The sequence below is a fragment of the Pituophis catenifer genome, unplaced genomic scaffold (genome assembly GCF_029215685.1).
Source record: "Pituophis catenifer annectens isolate HBS135680 unplaced genomic scaffold, rPitCat1.0.hap2 SCAF_16, whole genome shotgun sequence".
NCBI lineage: Eukaryota > Metazoa > Chordata > Lepidosauria > Squamata > Colubridae > Pituophis > Pituophis catenifer.
Genome location: NW_027256896.1, coordinates 11,833,854 through 11,860,379, shown reverse-complemented (window position 1 = coordinate 11,860,379; position 26,526 = coordinate 11,833,854). Strand labels below are relative to the sequence as shown.

At 44.4% G+C, this 26,526-nt stretch overlaps 1 protein-coding gene across 1 annotated transcript in view; it reads right to left on the bottom strand.

Annotated features, from left to right (window-relative positions):
- NTN3 (netrin 3) overlaps positions 1 to 26,526 on the bottom strand; it is a 114,952-nt gene that overhangs the window by 3,991 nt on the left and 84,435 nt on the right. Inside the window, 1 exon segment of the mRNA XM_070955141.1 lies at positions 158 to 232. Within this exon segment, the coding sequence (XP_070811242.1) occupies positions 158 to 232 (75 nt within the window).

Here is a 26,526-nt window from a genome sequence, read left to right as displayed (position 1 = left end):
TCCTTCCCCCAGGAGTGGGGAGGGAATGGGGATTTTGCAGTATCCTTCCCCTGCCACGCCCACCAAGCTACGCCCACAGAACTGGTAGTAAAAAAAAAAATTGAATTTCACCACTGATGAGAATCCTGGTCTCCAAAGAAAAAGAGCATGTTCTTACCGTAGTCTTTCTTGCAGTACTTTTTCATGTTGATTTTGTAATTGCCCTTGGCTGGCTTGCAGTAGGAATCACAATCTGTGGGAAGAGGTGGGGAGAAGAACGCAGGACATGAGCAGGACAACAACTAGAAAGCAGGAAAAGAAGTTGCAACACACCACAACCACCAACAACAACCTTTGCAGGAGGGCTGCCTGAGTCAAACGACTCAGGCTAGATGAATTCAGAAGTCGGAACAGATGGGTCTGTTTCCAGCCTCTGGAGCCTGAGAGAGGATCCAAGAAAGCCTCCGAAGCCTGGGGAGAGCGAAAACACCCCCCCCCCATCGTGGTGCAGGAGGCTGAATAGGCCATGCCCATCATGGCCACACCCACCCAGCAACCAGGGAGAGAACCGGTTGCTAAAATTTTTGAATCTCATCCCTGATCGTCCGTGCTAGCTGTCTACCATATCAATGCTAGATAACTGTGGCAGCCATCAGTGCGACCAGGGATGGTGTTCTTAATTGGGTAGTGAGACATCTGCAGGAAAACAACAAGCTCAAGGGTCAACAAGAATCCCACCACCAAGTCGTTTCAACACCTAACGTCCACCCAACATTTGGGTTCACTTGGCTTTAACATCTGGGTTTACTTGGCCTTCTGGATTTGAATCCCAGAAGGGTAGGGCTAGCTGATGAGAGCTAAATAGCTTGAAATAGATCTAGACTAGTCTCCCATTATTTCTTTGTCGGTAAATATAAATTGAACACAAAATAGTTTGTCGCGAAAGCGACTGCCTGAGAAGGCCCCTGGATTGGGGCTGAAAGGCAAAAACCGAAGCAGTATGCTCCTTCCCATATTTGGGTAGACCAGTTTGCCCTGACAGAAAAAACACTTGGTTCCCGCCTGGACTACTGCAATGCTCTCTACATGGGGCTCCCCCTGGGTTGCACCCGGAGGCTCCAGCTGGTCCAGAATGCGGCCGTGTGGGGGATTATGGGAGCAACGGGGCGCTCCCATGTGACACCTCTCCTGCGCGAGCTGCACTGGCTCCCGGTGGTCTTCCGGATGCGCTTCAAGGTGTTGGTGACCACCTTTAGAGCGCTCCATGGCTTAGGGCCGGGGTATCTACGAGACCTCCTTCTGCCACCAATAGCCTCCCACCGGCCAGTACGCTCGCACAGAGAGGGCCTCCTCAGGGTGCCGTCCGCCAGACAGTGTCGGCTGGCGACCCCCAGGGGGAGGGCCTTCTCGTGGCGGTGCCCACCCTCTAGAACAACCTCCCCCCAGAGATACGTACAATACCAGACCTCCGGACTTTTTGTCAGGCCCCGAAAACTTATTTATTTCTCCTAGCCGGGCTGGCTTGATCCCACAGTTTTGGTTAAATTTAATTGATTTTAATTGGGTTGTTTTAAATTGCGGCCAAAAATATTTAATTATTTTTAAACTGTTTTTAAATTTTGTATGTTCTGGTTTATTCTGGCTGTTCACCGCCCTGAGTCCTGCTGGAGAAGGGCGGTATACAAATTAAAGCAAAATAAATAAATAAATAAATAAAATAAATAACCTTGCTTAATTTTTTGTGTGTGGTGGTTTCCTGTGTTGTGCCTCCATTTGATGCAGGGTATTGCTCATGTCCATAAAAATGGGCTACTCTGTGTTCAGCGTATGGTGGGAAAACAGTACTCTCTGTCCAGTTGGTCTCTCCCCCCCCCACGCTTAAATGAAACATCTTTTCTTTTTCTTTCCTTGAGAGTTAGAAAAATGTTTGGCTGCCTGCAGCCAGGCCTGGCACTGGACTTTCTCAAAAGGAGATGGAAAAGGAGGGAGTAAGGCAGGACGGACAACTGCTGAGCCTTCCAAAAAGACATTTGGGACATTGAAGTAAAGTTCATCAAGCTACGGAACTCTGGATCCGTGCCTGAGGGTCTAATGGCACCCTCTTGGCGTGGTTCGAACCCAAAAGCTGCGGGGGAAAACAGACTTGGGTAACAGATCGTACGATGAATAGAATAGAATAGAATAGAATAGAATAGAATAGAATAGAATAGAATAGAATAGAATAGAATAGAATAACAGGGCTGGAAGGGACCTTGGAGGTCTTCTAGTCCAACCCCCTGCTTAGACAGGAAGCCAGTGGTGGGATTCAAATAATTTAACAACTGATTTTCTGCCCTAATGACGGGTTGGGTGGGCGTGGCCATGGTGGGCATGGCCAGAGGGTGTGACAGGTAGCACTCGGCCTCCTGCACCCCCCTGGGAGCAAAAACGGGCTGCGAGGTGCCTGTGCCACACCCCCCATGCCCCGTTTTGGGCCTAGTAGGCCTCCCTGCAGCCTCCTGGGAGCAAAAATGGCCACGGAGGGGCCGAGTTGCACCCCCACACCCCATTTTGGGCCTAGTAGGCTCCCTGGAAGCCTCCTGGGAGCAAAAACAGGCCACGTGTTCTGTCCCTGTCCCACATGCACACACACCAACAGACGTCCAAGAATTAACAACCAAACCAGCCGACAAAATCCTTTTCCTTATGATAACGGAACTTGGAAGCAACCTAGTGGCTGCCTGCCAAGAGTTTATTACTCATGAAGGGAAGAGATAACTTCTCTCCGCTTCTGGTACATCAAAGTAAAATGTTCAATAATTACAGAGTAAATTAAGTCAAATATAATCCAGCAAAGTCTATAGCAAAAGTCCGGCAATGCAGAATGGTGTGGAAGCTTTCAGCTTTGTTCGTCACAAGGCTTGACTGGCCACCACGCTCCCTTTTATACCCTGTGGGGTGTGGTCCAGTGACTCAGCCTAATCTCTGGCACGCCTTTTCTTCTGTTGCGCGCGCTTATCTCTGCGACGCTGTCGAGGATCCAGCCAAGACTCATTACTCTCATCACTGTCCACCTGGGGCTGCGTGGACGTGCTTGGCCCCGGCCCTATCTCTTGCCCTTCGGCGGACACCGAAGGCATTGCCAAAGAGGAGGGTCCTGGAGAGGGAGGCCTTGCCAACTCCTCTCCTTCACTCTCGGAGTCCTCTCCTGCCGATGACACAGGCTCAGGTAACGGAGCCACAACACCATGGAGGAGGGGGGGGATGACTCCTGGAAGGGGTGGGGCCAGCCAGCAATTTAACAACCAGTTTGGCCAAAATGGTGCGAACCGGTTGAATCCCACCACTGCAGGAAGCCCTATACCATTTCTGACCAATGGTTATCCAATCTCTTCTTAAAAACTTCAAGTGTTGGAGCATTTACAACATCTGGAAAGAACTGGGAATGTCTTAGCTAAACAAAGGGAAGCACTGGAGACGGGGCTGGACACATCCTAGAGTCTTCCAATATTTGAGGGGCTGTCACAGAGAAGAGGGGATCAACTTATTCTTCAAAGCCCCTAAGGCCAAGACGAGAAGTAAGAGGGGAGAGACCCAACCTAGAACTAAGGTGAAACTGTTTGAGAGCGAGAAGAATTCATCCATAGAAGAGCTTGCCTCTTGGAGTTGTGGTTGCTCCATCACAGGAGGTTTTCAAGGACAGACTGGACAGCCGTTTGAAAGAGCCGAGGTGGCGCAGTGATTAGAGTGCAGTACTGCAGCTACTTCAGCTGACTGCTAGTTCAGCAAATCAGCAGATCAAAACTCACCGGCTCAAGGTTGACTCAGCCTTCCCATCCTTCCGAGGTGGATAAAATGAGGACCCAGATTGTTGGGGGCAATATGCTAATGCTAATGCAATATGCTAATATGCAATATGCTATACGCTAACTTTGTAAACCGCTTAGAGAGGGCTGTAAAGCACTATGAAGCGGTATAGAAGTCTAAATAAAAATAAAATAAAATAAAAATACATGTGACTGATATGCCACTCTCTGAGCAGTTTACTATGGAGGAAGAGGCAGTGGTGAAATCCAAATTTTTTTACTACTGGTTCTGTGGGTGTGGTGTGGCTTGGTGGGTGTGGCAGGGGAAGGATACTGCAAAAATTTCCATTCCCTCCCTACTCCTGGGGGAAAGATATTGCAAAATCCCCATTCCTACCCCACTCCTGGGGGGGAAGGATATTGCAAAATCCCCATTCCTACCCCACTCCTGGGGGGAAGGATATTGCAAAATCTCCATTCCCACCCCACTCTGGGGCCAGCCAGAGGTGGCATTTTCCGGTTCTCCGAAATACTCAAAATTTCCACTACCCGGTTCTCCAGAACCTGTTAGAACCTGCTGGATTTCAACCCTGAGTGGACCACCCCACTATTGGTTGTCCGAATTGCTCAAAATTTCCGCTACCGGTTTAAGTTTAAGTTTATTAAATTTCTCCAGAACCTGTCAGAGCCTGCTGGATTTCACCCCTGGGAAGAGGGCTTGAGATGCAAGAGAAAAAAACCCAACAAAACCTCTTCAGCAGAGCCACCTCAAAAAAGGAGAAAGGCAAAAAAATAATATATAAAATCTCAGAAAGAAAAGTGAACCCAGCTGGGATTTGGCTGTTTTTCTCCTTTCTACCCAGCTCTCTTTTTTTTTTTAGCCTGGCTTTTCTGGTCCTTGGGCCAAATTTCTGCTTGCTAAAACAACTCAGGGCGGTACTAATTCAGTCCAAAAGGGAGCTCCAAATGCGAAGGAATGTAACACAGCCAGTCCTCTCTGCCCCCATCCAACCTCTAATGCCTCGTCCACATTGGCCTTCAAGTTGTTGGTTAGCTGTTTGATGCGGTTAACGCGGCTGAGCCAAACTTCGGCAACCTTTATGTGGCTGGGTCCCTCTCTTCCCTAACTCCTCCGTTCCATAAATCAACGTCGGATGGAAGCAGCCAAAAATCTGAGTTCCAGTCCAGCCGTTACCATGCTTTGGAGATTTTGAGCAACCTGACAGAAGGCGAGAAAGAGGCAAAATGCCGACGCAAAATGTAGCCTGTAAGATCTCAAATCCTGTGGTTTCTCTTGTATGACATACTTAAGGAACTGGGGCTGTACACAGGCCACAAGCCGCAAGTGTTGTATGCCTGCCACAAGAAATGGGGGCTGCTGTACACATGTCGATGTTCACACATGCCACATTTAGTTGGTGGGGCCTTTTGAGGGGGAGGGCAGTGGTGGGTTTCAAAATTATTTACTACCGGTTCTATGGGTGTGGCTTGGTGGGTGTGGCATGGCTTGGTGGGCGTGGCTTGGTGGGCACGGTAGGGGAAGGATAGTGTAAAATCTCCATTCCCACCCCACTCCAGGGGAAGGATACTGTAAAATCTCCATTCCCACCCCACTCCAGGGAAAGGATGCTATAAAATTTCCATTCCCACCCCACTCCAGGGGAAGGATGCTGTAAAATCTCCATTCCCACCCCACTCCAGGAGAAGCTTACTGCAAAATCCCCATTTCCTCCCGATCAGCTGGGACTTGGGAGGCAGACAATAGATGGGGGCGGGGCAAGTCGGAATTTTTACTACCGGTTTTCCGAACTACTCAAAATTTCCGCTACCAGTTCTCCAGAACTGGTCATAACCTGTTGAAACCTACCTCTGTGAGGGGGCAGGGGGAGGAAGGAAGAAGATCTATTTCAGGGATTGAGATTCAGTGAATTGCAGGATCCCAGATAATAAGTTAAAACATTAAACCAAGTTAGTGGGTTATATAGTGAGTTTGGGCATAGAATGGTTTGAAATGAAATGGGAGGAAACCATGTTTCGGTCAATGGCTTGCAAGATTTGAAAATACGAAAGTAGAATCAAATGGGTGAAATAAAATCTTAGCCTTACAAGGAGGTTCTCGATAATAAAAATGTCACTGTTATGCTACCGTTATGATATGTTAGGCATGGCCCTCTGTCCAATTTTACATTCCATGGCCTTTTATTATGAGATTCCTTCTCTTTCAAGAGCTGTCCAAAAAAAAAAAAAAAAAAATGGCAGCCATAATGGTGCAAATCTATTCTGAGGTGGGAGCTTTGATCATACAGCCATGGCTGCAGGGGTGAAATCCAGCAGGTTCTGACAGGTTCTGGAGAACCGGTAGCGGAAATTTTTAGTAGTTCGGAGAACCGGCAAATACCACATCTGGCTGTCCCCAGAATGTGGTGGGAATGGAGATTTTGCAATATCCTTCCCCCAGGAGTGGGGAGGGAATGGGGATTTTGCAGTATCCTTCCCCTGGAGTGGGGTGGGAATGGAGATTTTGCAGTATCCTTCCCCTGCCACGCCTACCAAGCCATGCCCACAGAATCAGTAGTAGAATTTCACCACTGCATGGCTGCCATCTTGTTTTTTTTACCACACCATTAGATGTCCAAGTCAGTCGACCCCAAGAGAGTTGAAATTCAAATTGCCTTGTGTGGTGAAATGTAGTCTGGATTCCCAAGCATGGAAGGACTGATTCCAAAGGACCGCTTCACCATGCTTTAGAGCCCTCTTTAAAGCGGTTTACAGAGACAGCATATTGTCCCCAACAATCTGGGTCCTCATTTTACTGACGTCAGAAGGATGAAAGATTGAGTCAACTTTGAGCTGGTCAGGATCGAACTGCCAAACTGCTGGCAGCCAGCAGTCAACGGAAACGGCCTGCAGTACTGCATTCTAACCACTGTGCCACCACAGCTCATTAGACTGGACATACCCAATTCAGGGGAGAAATTCACTTACCTTTCCCTACCAGCTCGCAAAGGTGAGTGCGTGTGTGCGTGCTTGCTACGCTCTTTCGCGCGCCTCCTCCACGCATGCACTGAACCTTCTGAGCATGCGCAGAGGGTAAAAAATGGGACGTGATGACATCCGGGTGGGTGGGTGGAGCGTCCTTCTGCCAGCCCTACCGGATCGCGCGATCCAGATAGATCCGGGTGAATTTCACCACTGACCCAATTCCTGCAATCGTTCTTCATATGTTTTAGCCTAATCATTTTCGTTGCTCTTCACTGCCCTCTTTCTAGAGTCTTTCTAGAGTTAAAGGAAAGCGAGAAATAAGTTGCAAGCTTGCGAGGTTCTCTTCATACAACCTCACACTAAAAACAGAGCTGGTACTCACTGCTATGCTTCTTGACTTCTTGAAAGACTAGCGACTTCTTTGTTGTCTTGTGATACCTGGAACTCTCATGCTTATTTTTCAATCTGTCTCTTGCATTTTGCAGAGTTTCCTTTACAGAATTTAAAGGAGCCCTCACAAATATTGCAAAGATTTGGTTTTCTCCTTTGTTGGAGGAGTCAACAGTTGCCACAACACCAGGGATGGTATTCAGCCGGTTCGGGAGAAATGGTAGCAGCGACTGCCCACCTGCCCAGATATAATACCATCCTATTTAGCTAAGTTTTTGAGGCTGGGCGCATGCACGCAAGGCATGCACACAAGCAAAGCGCATGCACGGAAGGCTGGGTGCATGCACGGAAGGCGTGCGTGTGCGGCGAACCAGTGGTTAGAATATGTGTGAAAACCACCTCTGCACCCAACCAGGAAAGAAAAAGAGGAAAACTGGGTTTCTCTTTTGCGGTGTGCGAAAGGGAGGGGAAGACTGGCCAGGAACCCACCCTGCGAAGACGGGCATTTTGCATGAGAAAACGAATGGAGCTATGGAGAGGAGCAATTCATTTCCAGCCCTTGCTGGAAAAGGGCACCTCTCGGCCTCTGCTGCTACATTGTTGACAAATGAACTGACACGTTTTCGTGACCAACTTGTGCCCCAGACTAGCTGGCAGGACTCTTTGCTGAATAAATAAAGCTTAATGGATATCGTAAGGGGAGCCGGGTGCCCAGCGAAGACGAGGTCCTGTTCTTTGGAGTCTCTCTTTTGCTATGACGGCTGCTGCTTTTCTTTTTCGGTTCTGCAAAGCGGGGATGACTATATTTGGAGCTCCTGAGCTCCTTGCTTAGTCTAACTCTGCAGGACGAGAGGAAAGGGAGGGAAGATATGGCAAGCCAAGATACCCAGAAAGAGAAACCATTTCTCAAGAGTTTAGTCCTCTGGAGTCCAAAGCCACAAAAGGTATCGATGTCAATTTTGGGAAGTGGGAGTTTTCGTCTGTTCGATTGTCTTCCCCTGTGATTTTAATAACAGGCCCACTCCCTAAAATATCTTTGGAGTCTTTGCCAGTTGATACAGATAGCCCAAGGGACGCGGTGGTTCAGTGGCTAAGACACTGCGCTTGTCGATCAAAAGGTCAGCAGTTCAGCGGTTCAAATCCCTAGCGCCGCATAACGGGGTGAGCTCCAGTTACTTGTCCCAGCTTCTGCCAACCTAGCAGTTCGAAAGCACCTGTTTTGCAAGTCCATGTATGATATACCAGACACAATCAGGGGTGGGATTCAAAAATTTTAGCAACTGGTTCTTTGCCCGGTTGCTGGATGGGTGTGGCCATGATGGGCATGGCCTACTCAGCATCCTGCACCACGACGGGGAAGGGGGCATTTTTGCCCTCCCCAAGCTCAGGAGGCTTTCTTCAAGTCTCTGGGAGGGTGAAAATGGCCTCCCCTGGGCTCTGGAGGCCCTCCGGAGGCCAGAAACAGGCCCATCTCCAGACTTCCAGAAGGAGGCCCATTTTTTGCCTTCCCAGAGCTTCTGCGCAGGCGCTGCACTTACCTGGCATCCAAAACGGGCCGCGTGGAGACTCCTGGCAGGAGCAGGGTGGGCGGGGCCAGCCAGTCTTTGTAACTACCGGTTCAGTAAACCAGATGTAAAATTAGCATCTGGTTCACCTGAATCGATCCGAACTGGCTGAATCTCACCCCTGTGTACGCTAAATAAATAGATAACTATCCCTTCCATTTACGCAAGCTCATTTATGGAATCATTTTGTACTTCGGTTGTGTTTCAGGTCTCGTACTAAAACGCCCTCCTCCATTTAAGAAATGGGACAGAAGAAAACGCGGCTCACTCTACTATCCAGTTTGGGCCAAGGCTTGGCAATCTGGTGGGTTACCGAAAGGGGCAACAACCAGGTGATCTTTGTAGTTCCAGATCTGGTCATTACTCGGTGAAATAAGTTTGACCTCTCTTTGGGTGTTTTTTTTTTTTTCCTTCCAAATTTGCAAAGTAGCCATGCTAAAAAAATTAGTAGACAAAAAACAAAAGTGCAAAGCTTCAGGCCAGACAGAGGGATGATCTGAAGAGCGCAAGAGAGGAATTTGAGAAAAATCAGGCCTTAATTGTTGGAAGGATTCTTTTAAAAATGAAAAATGGCCTCTAAAGAAATGGCCCTGCTCCCCGTTGCCAGAAAAACTTTACAACCATAAATTTACATTTCTGTTTGCATAATTGTTATTATTTAAGTGTCACAAGATGTAAACTCATCTGCTCGGTTAGCAAAACATGGTCTTAATGTGCGTCTGTAGGGGGTGAAGATTTAGGCAACTGGTGGTAATGGCTTTCAGAGGAAAAAAAAATGCTTTATATGGAATGGAAATTATTACAAAGATTTTTTAGGAAAATTATAAAGTCCATGTCCCCAAAAGTTTACACCACGCCTTTTCTTTGCCCCACCAATTTACTGCTCTGCATTGCTTTCTCATTCTGATCCTCCTATCAAAAAGATCAAGATCACGCAAAGTGATAATACTACTTTATAAGGCCTTGGTAAAATCACACTTGGAATACTGCACCCAATTTTAGTCACTGCAATATAAAAAAAGATGTGGAGACTCTAGAAAGAGTGCAGAGAAGAGCAGCAAAGATGATTAGGGGACTGGAGGCTAAAACATAGGAAGAACGGTTGCAGGAACTGGGTATGTCTGGTTTGATGAAAAGATGGAGTAGGGGTGACATGATAGCAAGGTTCCAATATCTCAGGGGCTGCCCCAAAGAAGAGGGAGTCAAGCTATTCTCCAAAGCACCTGAGGGCAGGAAAAGAAGCAATGGGTGGAAACTAATCAAGGAGAGAAGCAACCTAGAACTAAGGATAAATTTCCTGACAGTGAGAACAGTTAATCAGTGGAACAACTTGCCTCCAGAAGTTGTGAATGCTCCAACACTGGAAGTTTTAAAGAAGATGTTGGATAACCATTTGTCTGAAGTGGTGTAGGGTTTCCTGCCTAAGCAGGGGGTTGGACTAGAAGACTCCGAGGTCCCTTCCAACTCTGTTATTCTATTATTCTGTTTATCAACACTGAGTTTCTTCCCAGCAGAAAACAGAAACCATTCCCCTCTCTTGGTCGGGAACGACTAGCATATATGTGCGAGAGGAACCTTTACCTTTACCCGTAAATATTAGAAGTTGAAAGATTATTACTATGTATGCGTAAATAGTATCATTAGTATTATTATTATGCCTAAAGTAAATTGACCTGGACAATACACTGTTCACCAAGCACCTATGGATGTTAAAAGAAAAAATATAAATAAAAATTTAAAAAAAGAAAAAAAAATGAACCGTCTTGTCTCTTGTCCAGTAGCGCCATCGTTACCCACCCCATGGCTATGCTTACTGTACGAAAGCCAGCACTGATATCCTGATCCTTTTAAGGAAAGCTTTTATAGCCTGTTTACTAGAACTGACAATATTTCTCAGGATCTGTTGAGTTGTTGCTTTAGTCTCGTCGTCGGGATATGTTTTATGGCTCTGTTTATTAATGTGGTATATATATATTTTATGTTACTGGATTGTAATAAGCTTCTGGCTGGGGACCAAGGTATAAATATACAAGATTTGTGCAAGGGGAACCTAATATGGATGAATGTTTGTTGTGCTTTTTACACATGTGGGCTCCCTTGAAATGAAGAGTTGTTTCCCCAACTCATAAGGTTTGGTTTAGCGGTTTTAAAGCACCGGGCTAAAAAGCAAAAGGCTGCGAGTTCAAGTCTCGTCTTAGCTGTGAAAAGCCGGTTGGGTGACTTTGGGCCGACCCTTGTCTCTCTTTCCCCAACCCACATCACATGTTGTGGGGAAAATACGAGGAAGAAAATAGGATATGTTTGCCGCCTTGAGTTATTTGTAAAATTAATAAAGGCGGGATATAGTCAATCAAACAAAGAAATAGATACATGATACATATATACATAACACACATATGTACACATATATACTGTACACACACACACCATACATAATGGTTTTTTATTTATTTATTTATTTATTTTTAATTTGATTTATATGCCGCCCTTCTCCAGAGACTCAGGGCGGCTTACAATGCGCTAAGCAATAGCTTTCATACTTTTGTATATTTATACAAAGTCAGCTTATTGCCCCCACAAACTGAGTCCTCAATTTACCTACCTTAGAAAGGATGGAAGGCTGAGTCAACCTTGAGCCTTGGCGAGATTCGAACCTGCAGTAATTGCAGGCAGCTGGTCTTAATAACCAGCTTAATAACAGGGTGCCTTAGACCGCTGTACTACCAAGGCTCTTGCCTCTTTCCCTGGGTTTTTGTGCAGATAATTTTGTCCCTGTTCTAATTAAACAGAAAACGGCACAGATAGCAATGGCAATAGCACTTAGATTTATATACCGCTTCACAGGGCTTTTACAGCTCTCTCTAAGTGGTTTACAGAGTCAGCCTATTTGCCCCCAACAATCTGGCTCCTCATTTTACCCACCTCGGAAGGATGGAAGGCTGAGTCAACCATGAGCCTGGTGAGATTTGAACTGCCAAATTGCAGTCAGTCGGCAGTAGAGGTGGTATTCAGCAGGTTCTGACCAGTTCTGGAGAACCGGTAGCAGAAATTTTGAGTAATTCGGAGAACCGGTAAATACCACCTCTGGCTGGTCCTGCCCCCATCTATTCTCTGCCTCCCGAGTCCCAGCTGATCAGGAAAAAATGGGGATTTTGCAGTAACCTTCCCCTGGAGTGGGGAGGGAACGGAGATTTTATAGTATCCTTCCCCTGCCACGCCCACCAAGCCACGCCCACCAAGCTATGCCACACCCACCAAGCCACGCCCACAGAACCGGCAGTAAAAATTTTCAAAACTCATCACCGGTTGGCAGTCAGCAGAATTAGCCTGCAATACCGCATTCTAACCACTGCACCACCTCGGCTCAATGCACCTCTCAATGATATGACTCATTGGCCACTGCATGTAGGAATCTTCTTAGGCCTCAAGCGTCAAATGCTGGCCAACATATCAGATAAGGATATGGAGCTGGAGCTCCATATGGAACTGCTGAATAATGTATATAGACTTTTCTATATACATATACAGCAGGGACATTTGCAAGAGGAGGATCAAAAAAATGTGAAGGTGACTAGATTGAAGACCATGCAGTCAAGACCATGATTTTTGGCTATATCTGAAGAGGCCCATAAATCAACAGATTGGGTTGCTCTGATTTTTGGGATATTAGAAACTGGATTTCCTGGCTCATGGCATTAGCTGGAGAGACTGTAAAAGCTACTCGATTGATTTTTTTTTTAAAAAATCACAACCTCTATTTCCTAGCAAAGGGAGGGAGGGAGGGAGGGAGGAAAGAAGGAAGAGGGGGAACAAGAAAGAGAAAGAGAGAGGTAAGGAAGGAGAGAAAAAAGAAAGAAAGGAGAAAGAATAAAAGAAAAAGAAGGAAGGAAGGAAGATGAGAGAGGTAAGGAAGAACAGAGAAAGAAAGAAGGAGGGAGAAAGAAAGAAAGAAAAAAGAGGGAGAGAGGAAGGGAGGGAGGAAGGGAGGGAGGAAGGAAGATGAGAGAGATAAGGAAGAACAGAGAAAGAAAGAAGGAGGGAGAAAGAAAGAAAGAAAGAAAGAAAGAAAGAAAGAAAGAAAGAAGGAGGGAGAGAGGAAGGAAGGAAGGGAGTGAGGGAAGAAGGAAGATGATGATGATGAGGAGGAGGAGGAGGAGGAGGATTATTTAGACTTATATGCCGCCCTATCTCCGAAAGGACTCAGGGCTGAGAGAGGTAAGGTAGAACAGAGAAAGAAAGAAGGCGGGAGAAAGAAAGAAAGAGGGAGGGGGGAAGGAAGGAAGAGAGGGAGGGAGGGAGGGAGGGAGGAAGGAAGATGAGAGAGGTAAGGAAGAACAGAGAAAGAAAGAAGGAGGTAGAAAGAAAGAAAGAAAGAAAGAAGGAGGGAGAGAGGAAGGAAGGAAGGAAGGAAGATGAGAGAGTTAAGGAAGAACAGAAGGCCGGAGAAAGAAAGAGAGAGAGGAAGGAAGGAAGGAAGGAAGGAAGGAAGCCATAAAGATTTCATTTAAAAATATACTTATGAAAAACAGGAAATGCTTTCTGGAATTGGTAACTTAATGAGCATTTTTCTTTAAAGTTTCCATTTCTTACAAGTACTCATTCCAGGTTTCACAATGATTTTGACTCCACATTTCCATAAACACAGAAAAATGGGGAAACAGCCACCAGGGTTCATCTGATGTGGCTAAAAGTTGAGGTTCCTAATAGGTTTCCAGACAAGTTTAAACACACATACACACATAAAGGCAGTCTTAGCTTGGCCTCCTCATTTGATTCCCAAGCACTGCATGGAACATCTTAACCCAGGATAACTTGGGTTGGATTCAACCTTAGTAAGCTTCCAAAAGAAGTTCTTCTATAAGGATTTTCTTAAAAAAACCAAAAACACCAGAAGAATAAAACAGGAAATACATATTTCTGCCCTAATCGGCAGCATCTTAATGCTACAATGCATCCTTACATTTGGAGAGCTGCCTGCAAAAATGTAGACGGCCACTAGTGGGCAGCCTAGAGAGCTGATCGTATCTCTTTGCTGCCATCTAGCAGCGGTCTAAGTGGAACAGCCCAGACTTAGCCCTGTTTTCATCTGCTGCTTTTAAGGCACGATGGCTGGCTCACTGGTTACTAAGGCTGGCAATTTATCCAAAGTCAGTTTCATGGCATCCGGGATTTGTTCATTTTTTTTTTCCTGGTGATTTCACACTGGCCGCCTGTGCTCTTAGAATGTGCCTAAAGCAGGAGAGCAAAATGAAGAAAGGGCCGGGGAACAGATTCCTTTGCTGTCTTGTATGTGTGCAGCAGATGGGACTCCTGCCTTCGTGATGGGAAAGGCAGAGACTATTTTTACATCAGTAAAATGGCAGCATATGCAAAGACCAGGAACAGAGCAGAGCAGAGAAGAGAAGGAAAAACAGTGAAATAAGTGTGTGTGTATATGTATAATGTGAGTGTGTATATGCGTGTGTGCATTTATCTATCTATCTATCTATCTATCTATCTATCTATCTATCTATCTATCTATTATCTATCTATCTATCTATTATCTATCTATCTACCTACCTACCTACCTACCTACCTACCTACCTACAGTATCTATCTACCCTGTTTTCCCCAAAATAAGACATCTCCTGATAATAAGCCCAATCGGGCTGTTAAGCACATGGCAATAAGGCCAAGCGCTTATTTCAGGGTTCAAAAAAATATAAGACAGGGTCTTATTTTCGGGGAAACACAGTATCATATGTACATATATGTGCATATATGTGTATGTGTATCTATCCTATCCTATCCTATCCTATCCTATCCTATCCTATCCTATCCTATCCTATATCTGGAATTGGGTATTTCTAGTTTAATGAAAAGAAGGACTAGGGGAGAAATGATAGCAGTGTTCCAATATCTCAGGGGCTGCCACAAAGAAGAGGGAGTCAAGCTATTCTCCAAAGCACCTGAAGGCAGAACAAGAAGCAACTGGTGGAAACTAATCAAGGAGAGAAGCAACCTAGAACTAAAGAGAAGTTTCCTGACAGTTAGAGCCATTCATCAGTGGAACAACTTGCCTCCAGAAGTTCTGAATGCTCCAACACTGGAAGTTTTTAAGAAGATGTTGGATAACCATTTCTCTGAAGTGGTGTAGAGTTTCCTGCCTAAGCAGGGGGTTGGACTAGAAGACCTCTAAGGTCCCTTCCAACTCTGTTATTCTGTTATACTTCATCCTACCCTACCCTACCCTACCCTACCCTACCCTACCCTACCCTACCCTACCCTATATCTGGAATTGGGTATTTCTAGTTTAATGAAAAGAAGGACTAGGGGAGACATGATAGCAGTCTTCCAATATGTCAGGGGCTGCCCCAAAGAAGAGGGAGTCAAGCTATTCTCCAAAGCACCTGAGGGTAGGATAAGAAGCAACTGGTGGAAACTCATCAAGGAGAGAAGCAACCTAGAACTAAGGAGAAATTTCCTGACAGTTAGAGCAATGAATCAGTGAAACAGCTTGCTTTCAGATGTTGTAAATGCTCCAACCCTGGAAGTTTTTAAGAAGAAATTGAATAACCATTTGTCTGAAATGGTATAAGGTTTCCTGCTTGAAAGGGGGTTGGATTAGATTTCCAAGGTCCCTTCCAACTCTGTTATATCTCATCCTATCCTATCCTATCCTACCCTATCCTCCCCTACCCTATCCTCCCCTACCCTTCTCTATTATGGTACCTGTCTTCTAGAACAGCACCTGCTGGCCTTAAAATCTTGGCTCTCCTTTAGACCTTGAGTTATGTCGATGGGAGGTCTCTTTTGTCTATTCTTCTCTTTGCTCGGGAGGGGGGGATGTGGGGGAGGGAAGTGGCCGTGGTTCTTACCAGAAGAAGGGATCTTTTGGATTTTATTTTGAATTGTATTACAGGGATATATTCAGCTGTCCTGAGTTGCTGGAACTCATGAAGGCTGGGCTTAGACTTTTGATTCATGACCAAAAAAAAAAGTGGAAGAGATTATTGGATACGTGTGCCGTGTTTAAATCATTTCATACGGAAGACCGTATTGCAACAGAGGACTTTTTTAACGGAGAGGTGGCCTGAAGGCCCAGGATGACTCATGGACACAATGGAACATCCATCGCAAGCGACGGCTTGATAAAACCGATGCTGGATGGGCATCAGAGGAACTTAAGCAATGCAAGCTTTGGGCAATTCTGGAGCCATCTGTCGCATTTCCTATCCGAGTCTGCTTTAAACTTTCTCAGAGCCTGTGTGCAATAATGAAGATTTGGAGGCTGCCTCTCTTGAAAGCCGGAGAACTGCCCAAAATTTGACCTTTGTATAAACAGGTGCCTTTTGCAGCAAGCTTCACCCATCACAGGGTCTGGCTACATCCCAAGAAGGCATTAATAAGAAGACAGGTGAGTGAAGACCCCCTTGTCCGAAGGAGAGGAAAACAGCTGCTAAGGTTGGCTTTGACAAGAGGGACTTATCTGGGAAGGCTGGAGGGCAGGAGGCTGAAAGAGAAAGCTACTTTTTCAAAGGATCCGTTGGCATCCTTCATTGCCTTCCATTAATCCTGTGTCGAAATCCACCTTGCAATCTCTCTGGTGTTTTTTTTTTTATCCTGCCTGCTGATGGAGGGTTCTGTTCTCCTCTTGATTTCTTCTCCTAGCGCTTAAGGCTGCGAGGAGGAGGGGCACCAAAATATCAAGAGAGTCAAGATGGCTATCACGAGTCCGTCCCCCCCCCGCCTTCAGATGCACCTGCAAAATACTCTTAGCTTTCTTTTCCACTTCCTTTGGTGTGGTTTGGAAGCTGAGTTCATGAGAGGAGGGAAAGGGTAGGTGGGCTCCTCTCCTTCATTTTCCCCTTCCGCAAAGAAGGACTTGTGGACTAAATGTAGGAGACTCTAGAAAGAGTGAAGAGAAGAGCAGCAAAGATGATTAGGGGACTGGAGGCTAAAACATATGAAGAACGGTGGCAGGAACTGGGCATGGCTAGTATAATGAAAAGAAGGACCAGGGGAGACATGATAGCAATCTTCCAATATCTCAGGGGCTGCCACAAAGAAGAGGGAGTCAAGCTATTCTCCAAAGCACCTGAGGGCAGGACAAGAAGCAATGGGTGGAAACTGATCAAGGAGAAAAGCAACCTAGAACTAAGGAGAAATTTCCTGACAGTTAGAACAATTAATCAGTGGAACAACTTGGCTCCAGAAATTGTGAATGCTCCAACACTGGAAGTTTTAAAGAAGAGAGTGGATTGTCTGAAGGTGTAGGGTTTCCTGCCTAAGCAGGGGGTTGGACTAGAAGACCTCCAAGTTCTCTTCTCTTCTCTTCTCTTCTCTCTTCTCTTCCTCTCCCTCTCCCTCTCCCTCTCCCTCTCCCTCTCCCCTATTCTATTCTATTCTATTCTATTCTATTCTATTCCATTCCATTCCATTCCATTCCATTCCATTCCATTCTTGTAGATATATATATATATAAAAATTGCCATAGCTAAGAGCTCCTGGCTTTGGCTTCCATGAACTTTCTTGAAATATTTTCACCAGCCCAATTTGGCATCGGCTTTCTCTGCCTGTCTCTGTTTGCACAATATGAAAGAGAAAGACAGAGCAAGTTTTGCACATCTGGTTTATTTCTCCTGCCTTTTTTTCCCCCTTTCCTTTTGTGTTTTTGGACCTGAATATTTTTGTTTTAAAGAGAGATGTAACTTAATTAGGTGTTACGGCTACAAGCCTTTTTCTGGTGAATTCCTTCAGGACCGTTCGTGCAGGAGCCGAATTACGGGGTGTGACACAGAGCGTTTGGAGAAACTGTGATGGGCTGGGGCACCTGGCCAGCACTGGGAGAGCAAAACTGGCATGAGAAGTGGGCACGATAGCCCATAGCTATGTAATCCACATATTCACGTGCCGATGGAATCACTGCCATCACAATGAAATGGCAAGGAAGGTTTATGATCCTAGAACAGGGGTGTCAAACTCAAGGCCAGTGGTGGGAGTCTACCGGTTCGCACCGGTTCAGTAGAACCGGTTGTTAAGTAGTTAAGCAGTTCGGAGAACCAGTTATTAAGAGAAATCTCCTTTTGTTTTTTTTCCACTTTACAGGGTTAATCCTGTAACTTCAAGGCCCAGGGGCCAGATACCTCACACAGAGTATTTTATTTATTTATTTATTTATTTATTTATTTATTTATTTATTTATTTATTTATTTATTTATTTATTATTTATTTATTTATTTATTTATTTATTTTATTTTATTTTATTTTATTTTATTTTATTTTATTTCCAATTTATATACCGCCCTTCTCCCTGAGGACTCAGGGCGGTGTACAGCCAGAATTAAGAACATGAAATACAAATATTAAAAAACAATTAAAATACTTATAAATTGGGCCCCAAAATTAAAAATCACAAACCAATTAAAACATTTAAAAATTTCTTCTTAAGCCAGCCCGGCTTGCTGGAAAAAGTGGGTTTTAAGGGCACGGCGGAAGGCACTGAGGTCTTGGATTCTCCTTATCTCTGGGGGCAACTGATTCCAGAGGGTAGGTGCCCCCACAGAGAAGGGTAGTTAGATCTGGCCCTCCGCGCCTCTGCCAGCGAAAATGGAGCTTGGGAATAGCAGTAGCAGTAAAAGAGTTGGAAGGGAACATGGAGGTCATCTAGTCCAACGGAAGAGACCTGTACTAGGGATTCGAACCGCCGAACTGCCGACCTTTCTGATCGACAAGCTCAGTGTCTTAGCCACTGAGCCACCTAGTCAGGCTGGGCGATAGCACCTAGTCTTATATACCGCTTCATGGTGCTTTACAGCCCTCTCTAAGCAGATCAGCTGGGACTCAGGAGGCAGAGAACAGATGGGGGCGGGGCCAGTCAAAATTTTTACTATCGGTTCTCTGAACTACTCAAAATTTCCGCTACCGGTTCTCCAGAACTGGTCAGAACCGGCTGAAACCCAGCTCTGAACTGGATCCAAGATATATAATTTATCCATTAAAAAAAAAAAGACAATATTTCCTACTCATCCCTCCCCTGAAAAAAAAAATGATATAGCATATTTTCTTTTGGTGCCGATTTCAAGAACAGACACGCTTAACTTGTTTATAATTTACTTTTTTTTTCTCCCCGCCCCTTTTTTTGGCCTTTGTTATTGATTTGTTTTTGTTTCCTTTGTTCTTGTTGCGTCCTCTTCTTTTTAAACTTTTGTTTATAGTTTGTGGTGTTTTTTTTTTTTTTGTATTCTGGGCAGTAATTAATTGATGTCTTTCTCTGTGTTTGTGTATTTTTTCCTCCAAACTTGCCATAAAACAAATAAAGTTAAATAAATAAAGGAAGCAAAGGAAAGCCTAATGACCTTGTACTTAGTCAAGATTCCTACTCAGCAAATTCTGCTGCTCAGCCTAAGGTCTCAGTTTGAACTAGGGTTGAATTTATGTATGTATGTATGTATGTATGTATGTATGTATGTATGTATGTATGTATTTAGCAGGGATATATTAACTTTGCTCATTTGCTTATTTTTAATGCTTGTTTAAGGTTGGATGTATTCATAGGCACCAGTGGTGAAATCCAAATTTTTTTACTACTGGTTCTGTGGGTGTGGCTTGGTGGACGTGGTATGGCTTGGTGGGTGTGGCTTGGCGGGCATGGCAGGGGAAGGATAATGCAAAATCCCCATTCCTTCCCCACTCCTGGGGGAAAGATATTGCAAAATCTCCATTCCCTCCCCACTCCAGGGGAAGGGTACTGCAAAATCCCCATTCTCTCCCCACTCCAGGGGAAGGATACTGCAAAATCCCCATTCCCTCTCCACTCCTGGGAAAGGATACTGTAAAATCTCCATTCCCTCCCCACTCCAGGGGAAGGATACTGCTCACATTTGCGAACCGGTAAGGAAAGTAAGTGACTACCACTTCTGGCTAGGAGCTTAAAGCAAAATCAAAGGGTTGAAGTAAAGAAATAAAAATTGAACTAATAAAGTAAAATAAAATGAAGGCTATCCCTCCCTCCCTCCCTCCCTCCCTCCCTCCCTCCCTCCCTTAAGAGGAGGCTACTGGATGTAAAGATTATTTTGAAAATGTATGGAGGGTGGATGATGGACAGGAGTAAAGAGAAAAGCAAAGTTTGGGGTTGTCTACAAGGAGGGGCAGCTTGAAAATGGGGGCGTTGGCTGGAAGAGTTGGAACACCTGAAAAATGGAACTCGTGAAACAAACAGAGCTCTGTTTCTACGTCCTTCAAAGAATCCGACACACCTGCTGTGAGCTTAAAGCTTGAGAGATGAAATGGCTGGTTGTATTGGGTGGGGGGAAGGGAAAGAAGGGGGAGGGAGAAGGGGAGGAGGAATGTTTTCCCAGGACCAGAACTCCATCACGGCCACCTCAAGGTATTTTCCAAGGTCAAGAGGCCCCTCTGTCTTCTATGGATAGAAGCCAACTAGCTGGGACTAAGAACCTTCAACTCTGACCAGGGATTTGAAGAGTTAATGGTCCAGTATCTTCTCTGAGCTCCCTAATATTTTCTGTTCTCCTTGGCTCCCTCACTTCCTTGGATCCACCAAGAGCAGGGGCCTCCAAACTGGGCAATTTTAAGACTTGTAGACTTCATCTTCCAGAATCATGCTGGCTGGGGAAGTCTGCAAGTCTTGAATTTGCCAAGCTAATTTTATGGGGGTCTCCAAACCTGGCAACTTTAAGACTTATGGACGTCAATTTCCAGAATCATGCTGGCTGGGGAATTCTGGGAGTTGAAGTCTGCAAGTCTTGAATTTGCCAAGCTAATCTTGGGGGGGGGGGTCTCCAAACTGGGCAACTTTTAAGACTTGTGGACTTCAACTCCCCATGATAGCAGGGGAATTGAAGTCCGCAAGTCTTAAAAGTTGCCCAGTTTGGAGACCCTTATCCAGGAGGAATAACCGAGAACACAAGGCCCGATGCTTTTGACTAAAGCCTAAATCTGAGTGAGGAGTGATGTTGACCTGACTTGCTCCATCCAAACAGATCGCAAGTAGGGTTTATTTACTAAAGCAAATTCCATTTCTAAATGTCAGCATGTTAAGAAAGCAGCAAACCATAGAGAACAGAACATAACAATTGTCTGCAAAGGGAGTGAGATGGAAGACGCTTGGGCGACGTCTCTGCCAAATTGGGTTATTCAAAACACTCAGTTCTCTGACACACATGTCAACAACAAACAGCAACTGGATTTGAAGAGTTGACTAATCCCTCTTGGACAATGTAATTCTCTCATTTCAAGAGTCTACAGGCAGCTGCTCATAATCTGCTTGGGGAACTATCCAGAAAGCGTTCCAGTGGTGTATTTTGATTCCTTGGGCCTCGTTAGAAACGACTCCTCATCTGCACTTCTCTGCTGATTTGTTTGAGATTGTTTCCTTGCTCTCATGTGGAAACAAAGCTTATTGTGAATTGAACCTCATTCCGTTTAAAGAAAAAATAAAAATCTAAAGTTGGTAGTGAGGGCTGGCCCAACCTGATTTTGATCCAATGGAGACCAAGGAAAGCTTCCTTGATTCAGGGTCCGGAACCTGCACTGCATATCGGACATTAATACAATTGAGTGAGTCGAGAGATACTTCACGAGAAGAGTCCTCCACTCCTCTGCTCACAACAGAATACCTTATGCCACCAGGGTTGAAATTCTGGGCTTGGACAATTTAGAACTACGCCGCCTTCGGTCTGACTTAAGCGTACTACACAAAATTATCTGCCACAATGTCCTTCCTGTCAATGACTTCTTCAGCTTCAACCACAACGATACACGAGCACACAATAGATACAAACTTAAGGTAAACCGCTCCAAACTCGATTGCAGAAAATACGACTTCAGCAACAGAGTGGTCAATGCCTGGAATGCACTACCTGACTCTGTGGTTTCTTCCCCAAACCCCCCAAAACTTTAACCTTAGACTGTCTACTGTTAACCTCACCCCATTCCTAAGAGGTCTGTAAGGGGCGTGCATAAGAGCACCAGCATGTCTACCGTCCCTGACCTACTGTCCCCCATTTATTCGTACCCATTTCCTGTATTCATAATCATGTTTATACTTATACATGTAATCTTATATATGCTTAACAAAATAAATAAATAAATACAATAAAGCTCTTGCCCAATAGGTTCCTTCAAATTATAGTTCTCGGAATGCCACATCAGAACAAGACTTCTTGGACTCGGAATCCAAAACATGGTTGATAAAGGTTGGGAAAGATTGGTGAAACTTTATGCTTTCTTCTGCTGAACCAAAGGTGTTTTTTTTTCCAAGAAGCAACTGGACTTTCTTTCTTTTTTCCTTGAGGACATTTTGCTTCTCATCCAAGAAGCTTCTTCAGTTCTGGGATGAGAAACCAAACATCTTCAAGGAAAAAAGAAAGAAAGGAAGTCCAGTTGCCTCTTGAAAAAAAGCATTTTTGGGACAGCCATGACCTGGATGACTGAGAATCTACATAGACGTTTTCCTTTCTCTGAAAATAAACTGAGATAGCAAGTTTGAGCCAAAATAGATGAGTTGCAGATAACCTGGTTAAACTAACTGTCTGAACCAACTCCACACTAAGAACTAGAGCTGATATATCACACACACGTACACATTAAATACCATATTTCCCCGAAAACAAGACCCTGTCTTATGTTTTTTTGAACCCTGAAATAAGCACTTGGCCTTATTTTCATGGAGATCTTATTATTTGGGGGCGTGTGGAGTGAGACGGGGCTCCTCTTGCCGTCTTACCTGATTTCCAGCTCTGTCTCCCTAACCCTAACCAGAGGAAATGACAGAGACCGGCTGTGCATGTGTTTAAATATTTTCGGGAATGGCTTATTTTCGGGGTAGGGCTTATTTTCATGGGAGGAATTTTTTTCAGGGAAGGGCTCATTTTTGGGGGAGGTCTTATTTTTGGGGAAACATGGTATTATCTGGAAGATAATGGAACTTTTGTCCAAAAACATACCGGGAACTTTTTAATAGGATGCATTAGTAAAATTAATAAAAAGCAGGCCTGCGCTTTTTCTATACTTTATCTAATTATCACTTTGAAACTAAAATAACATCTCCTTTCTCCATTTCACCACGAGATGTACACTCTGGGTTGTTTGCCTCCATTTCCATATGGATTTTGTGGCTGGCGAAGCTCTCACAAGAGCCCTTCAGTTGCCTTGGAGATAACGCACACTTGTTCAGCCAAGTTCCAACCATATTCGAATTGCAAAGCTGGCTGCTGGACCAGATTTTGCCTGATCAAAGTAGCAGGGGTTGTTAGCAGTGTTCCGATATCTCAGGAGCTTCCACAAAGAAGAGGGAGTCAAGCTATTCTCCAAAGCACCTGAAGGCAGGACAAGAAGCAATGGGTGGAAACTAATCAAGGAGAAAAGCAACTTAGAACTAAGGAGAAATTTCCTGATAGTTAGAGCAATCAATCAGTGGAACAACTTGCCTTCAGAAGCTGCAAATGCTCCAACACTGGAAATTTTAAAGAAGATTTTGGATAACCATTTGTCTGAAGTGGTGTAGGGTTCAAGGTCCCTTCCAACTGTTATTCTATTCTATTCTATTCTATTCTATTCTATTCTATTCTATTCTATTCTATTCTATTCTATTCTATTCTATTCTATTCTATTCTATTCTATTCTATTCTTCTATTCTATTCTATTCTATTCTACTCTACCCTACCCTACCCTACCCTACCCTACCCTACCCTACCCTACCCTACCCTACCCTACTTTACTCTAACCTAACATCAGGGCAAAAAATGGTCCAGGAATTAAGAAAACATTCATGAAATACACGCTCCAAGGAGAAGAGCCACACTAGTAACGAGACTGGTTGGTTGTTCCTATGCAGCCTCTCTTTGTGATTTTGACATTCCTCAACTTACAAATGTTTGTTTAGTGACCATTTGATGTTATGATGGCATGGAAGAAAGTGACTTCAACTGTCAGATTTCCCCAAGTTCAGACATCTTGAGCTTGAGAAACTCTGGTCTAAGGAACAGAGTTGGTTATCAGCACTTAGCAGACTGTTAAAAGAGCCCTGGTGGTGCAGTGGTTAGAATGCAGTATTGCAGGCTGACTCTGCCCACTGCCAGCAGTTCGATCCCGGGTTCAATCCTGAGGTGGACTCAGCCTTCCACCCTTCCGAGGTCTGCAAAATGAGGATCTCGGCAAAATGAGGACCCAGATTGTTGGGGGGCCACATGTTGACTGTGTAAACCGCTTAGAGAGGGTTGTAAAGCATTATAAAGAGGTGTATAAGTCTAAGGGCTATTGCTATTGCTACCGTTAGTTTTTTTCACCATGGTGAGAAGTTGGCATGGTCTATCTTCCATTTCTTATACCCAGGTGGGAGGGTTACAAAGGATAGACAAGAGAGAGAGAGAAAATCCTTGGGAACATTTGGCAGAAAGCAAAAGACATATATTTGAACAAGGAGCAGGGTGTGTAAAGAGAAAACCACAGATAATTCCACCGGCTACTTAGCAGACTTCCTTTGCTGAATTTACCAAAGTCACTCATTCAGTCTGTTTTATATTTTTCCAACCAAAACTCTTGTAAGAACCTTCGGTATACATTCTAACAAAATTTGCATGTTTTCTTTTTGGGATGTAACCTGGAAGGACGATTTATTGAAACCGATCCCTCGCTCCCACCCTTTTCCTGACGTATTCCTTCTTTGATGTCTTTCACTGTGGTACCTAACAGCCCAGACGTGGGAGGACGTGGTAGTTTTAGCATAGACTAGAATAACAGAGTTGTAAGGGACCTTGGAGGTCTTCTAGTCCAACCCCCTGATTAGGCAGGAAACCCTACACCATTTCAGACAAATGGTTATTCAACATCTTCTTAAAAATTTCCAGTGTTAGAGCATTCACAACTTCTGGAGGCAAGTTGTTCCACTGATTCATTGTTCTCACTGTCAGGAAATTTCTCCTTAGTTCTAAGTTGCTTCTCTCTTTGATTAGTTTCCACCTGTTGCTTCTTGTCCTGCCTCTTCTTTGGGGCAGCCCCTCAAATACTGTAAGACTGCTACCCTGTCACCCATAGTCCTTCTTTTCATTAAATTAGAAATATCCAATTCCAGATATAGGATAAGATAGGACAGGACAGGACAGGACAGGATAGATACACATACACATATACATGTAGATATGATACCGTGTTTCCCCGAAAATAAGACCCTGTCTTATATTTTTTTGAACCCTGAAATAAGTGCTTGGCCTTATTGCCATGTGCTCAAAAGCCCGATTGGACTTATTATCAGGGGATGTCTTATTTTGGGGAAAACAGGATAGATAGATCCTGTAGATTGATATATAGATAGATACTGTAGATAGATAGATAGATAGATAGATAGATAGATAGATAGATAGATAGATACTGTAGATAGATAGATAGATAGATACTGTAGATAGATAGATTGATAGACAGACAGACAGACAAAAATCTCAGTTCCCTGAGATATTGGAAGACTGCTGTCACGTCTCCCCTAGTCCTTCTTTTCATTAAACTAGATACACCCAGTTCCTGCAACCGTTCTTCATATGTTTTCACATCTCCACATTGTCTCCACATCTTTTTTACATCATGGCGACCAAAACTGAATGCAGTATTCCAAGTGTGGCCTTACCAAGGCCTTATAAAGTGGCATTAACACTTTGCAGCAAGCTTTGCATGATTTTCTGCTCCACCGTCTCTCTAGATGTTGGGAATGCTTTATAACACCCATCTTTTTTAATGCCATCCCTAAAGTTACAAAAATAGGACCTCAAAGCCTAAATTATAAGACCCTCCCTGGAGGTTGAGTCTTCCTTTTTTGTAGCCCAGGAGAGTTGATCCATGGATTATCTTCACCTATATCCTAATAATGCTCATTAAGAGGCAATATACAGTGGTAAGCCAAACATAAATGTACCATTCAACATTAATCATTACCATTTGGCAGATGGTACAGGACAATAAAAACAAGGACAAATAGGCTGAAAAACAGCTTCTAGCCCAGAGCAGTAACTATGTTGAATTCTACTGTATAGTAAACAGTTTGCTTGATGGGTTAATCCAGAGGTCTTCAAATTTGGCAGCTTTAAGACTTGTGGACTTCAACTCCCAGAATTCTCCAGCCAGCTGCCAAGTTTGAAGACCTCTGGGTTAATCCTTCCTGAAGACCTCTGCAACACTCCAAAGGAAGGAAGAAAATGCCCCTCTACACCATCCTGTCAGGTGCCATTTTGTTTTGCAGTGTTTTATCAATGGGCATAAGTTTAATCTTTGCGGCAGGTAATATTACTGTAATCAATAAATGCCTCCATAGTGGCAATTCTTAAACGTCATTCCACTGCTGGTCCTTATTAGCTTTGCAGATGTTTTCACCTAAGCTTCTTCCATTGTAGCAGTCTGTAATTCTTTTGCAGAAAATGGCACAAATGTTTGCGTTTAAATTGTGCATGGTTTTTCCCCGAGAACCCGTACGTTTGCACTTGTTTGTCCCCTCGTGCATGAGAAGATACGATGGGAATTAAGAACATTCGAGCCCTCGGAAAGCTAACATGTGGCTGACCCAAAAAGTATGCTTGTTTGTGAAACTTTTTGTGTGTGGAAAAAAGGACTAGGGGAGACATGATAGCAGTATTCCAATATTTGAGAGGCTGCCACAAAGAAGAAGGAGTCAAGCTATTCTCCAAAGCACCTGAGAAAGAGTGCAGAGAAGAGCAAGTGTCAGGTTTCGAGGTCGTCTCAAATAAATTGCATTTCAAACAAAGTCTTTGAAGAAAAACTCCTATTTATTAAGCACGACATTCTAAATCCAACTCCATCGAAGCCAACACTGACTTCCAGAC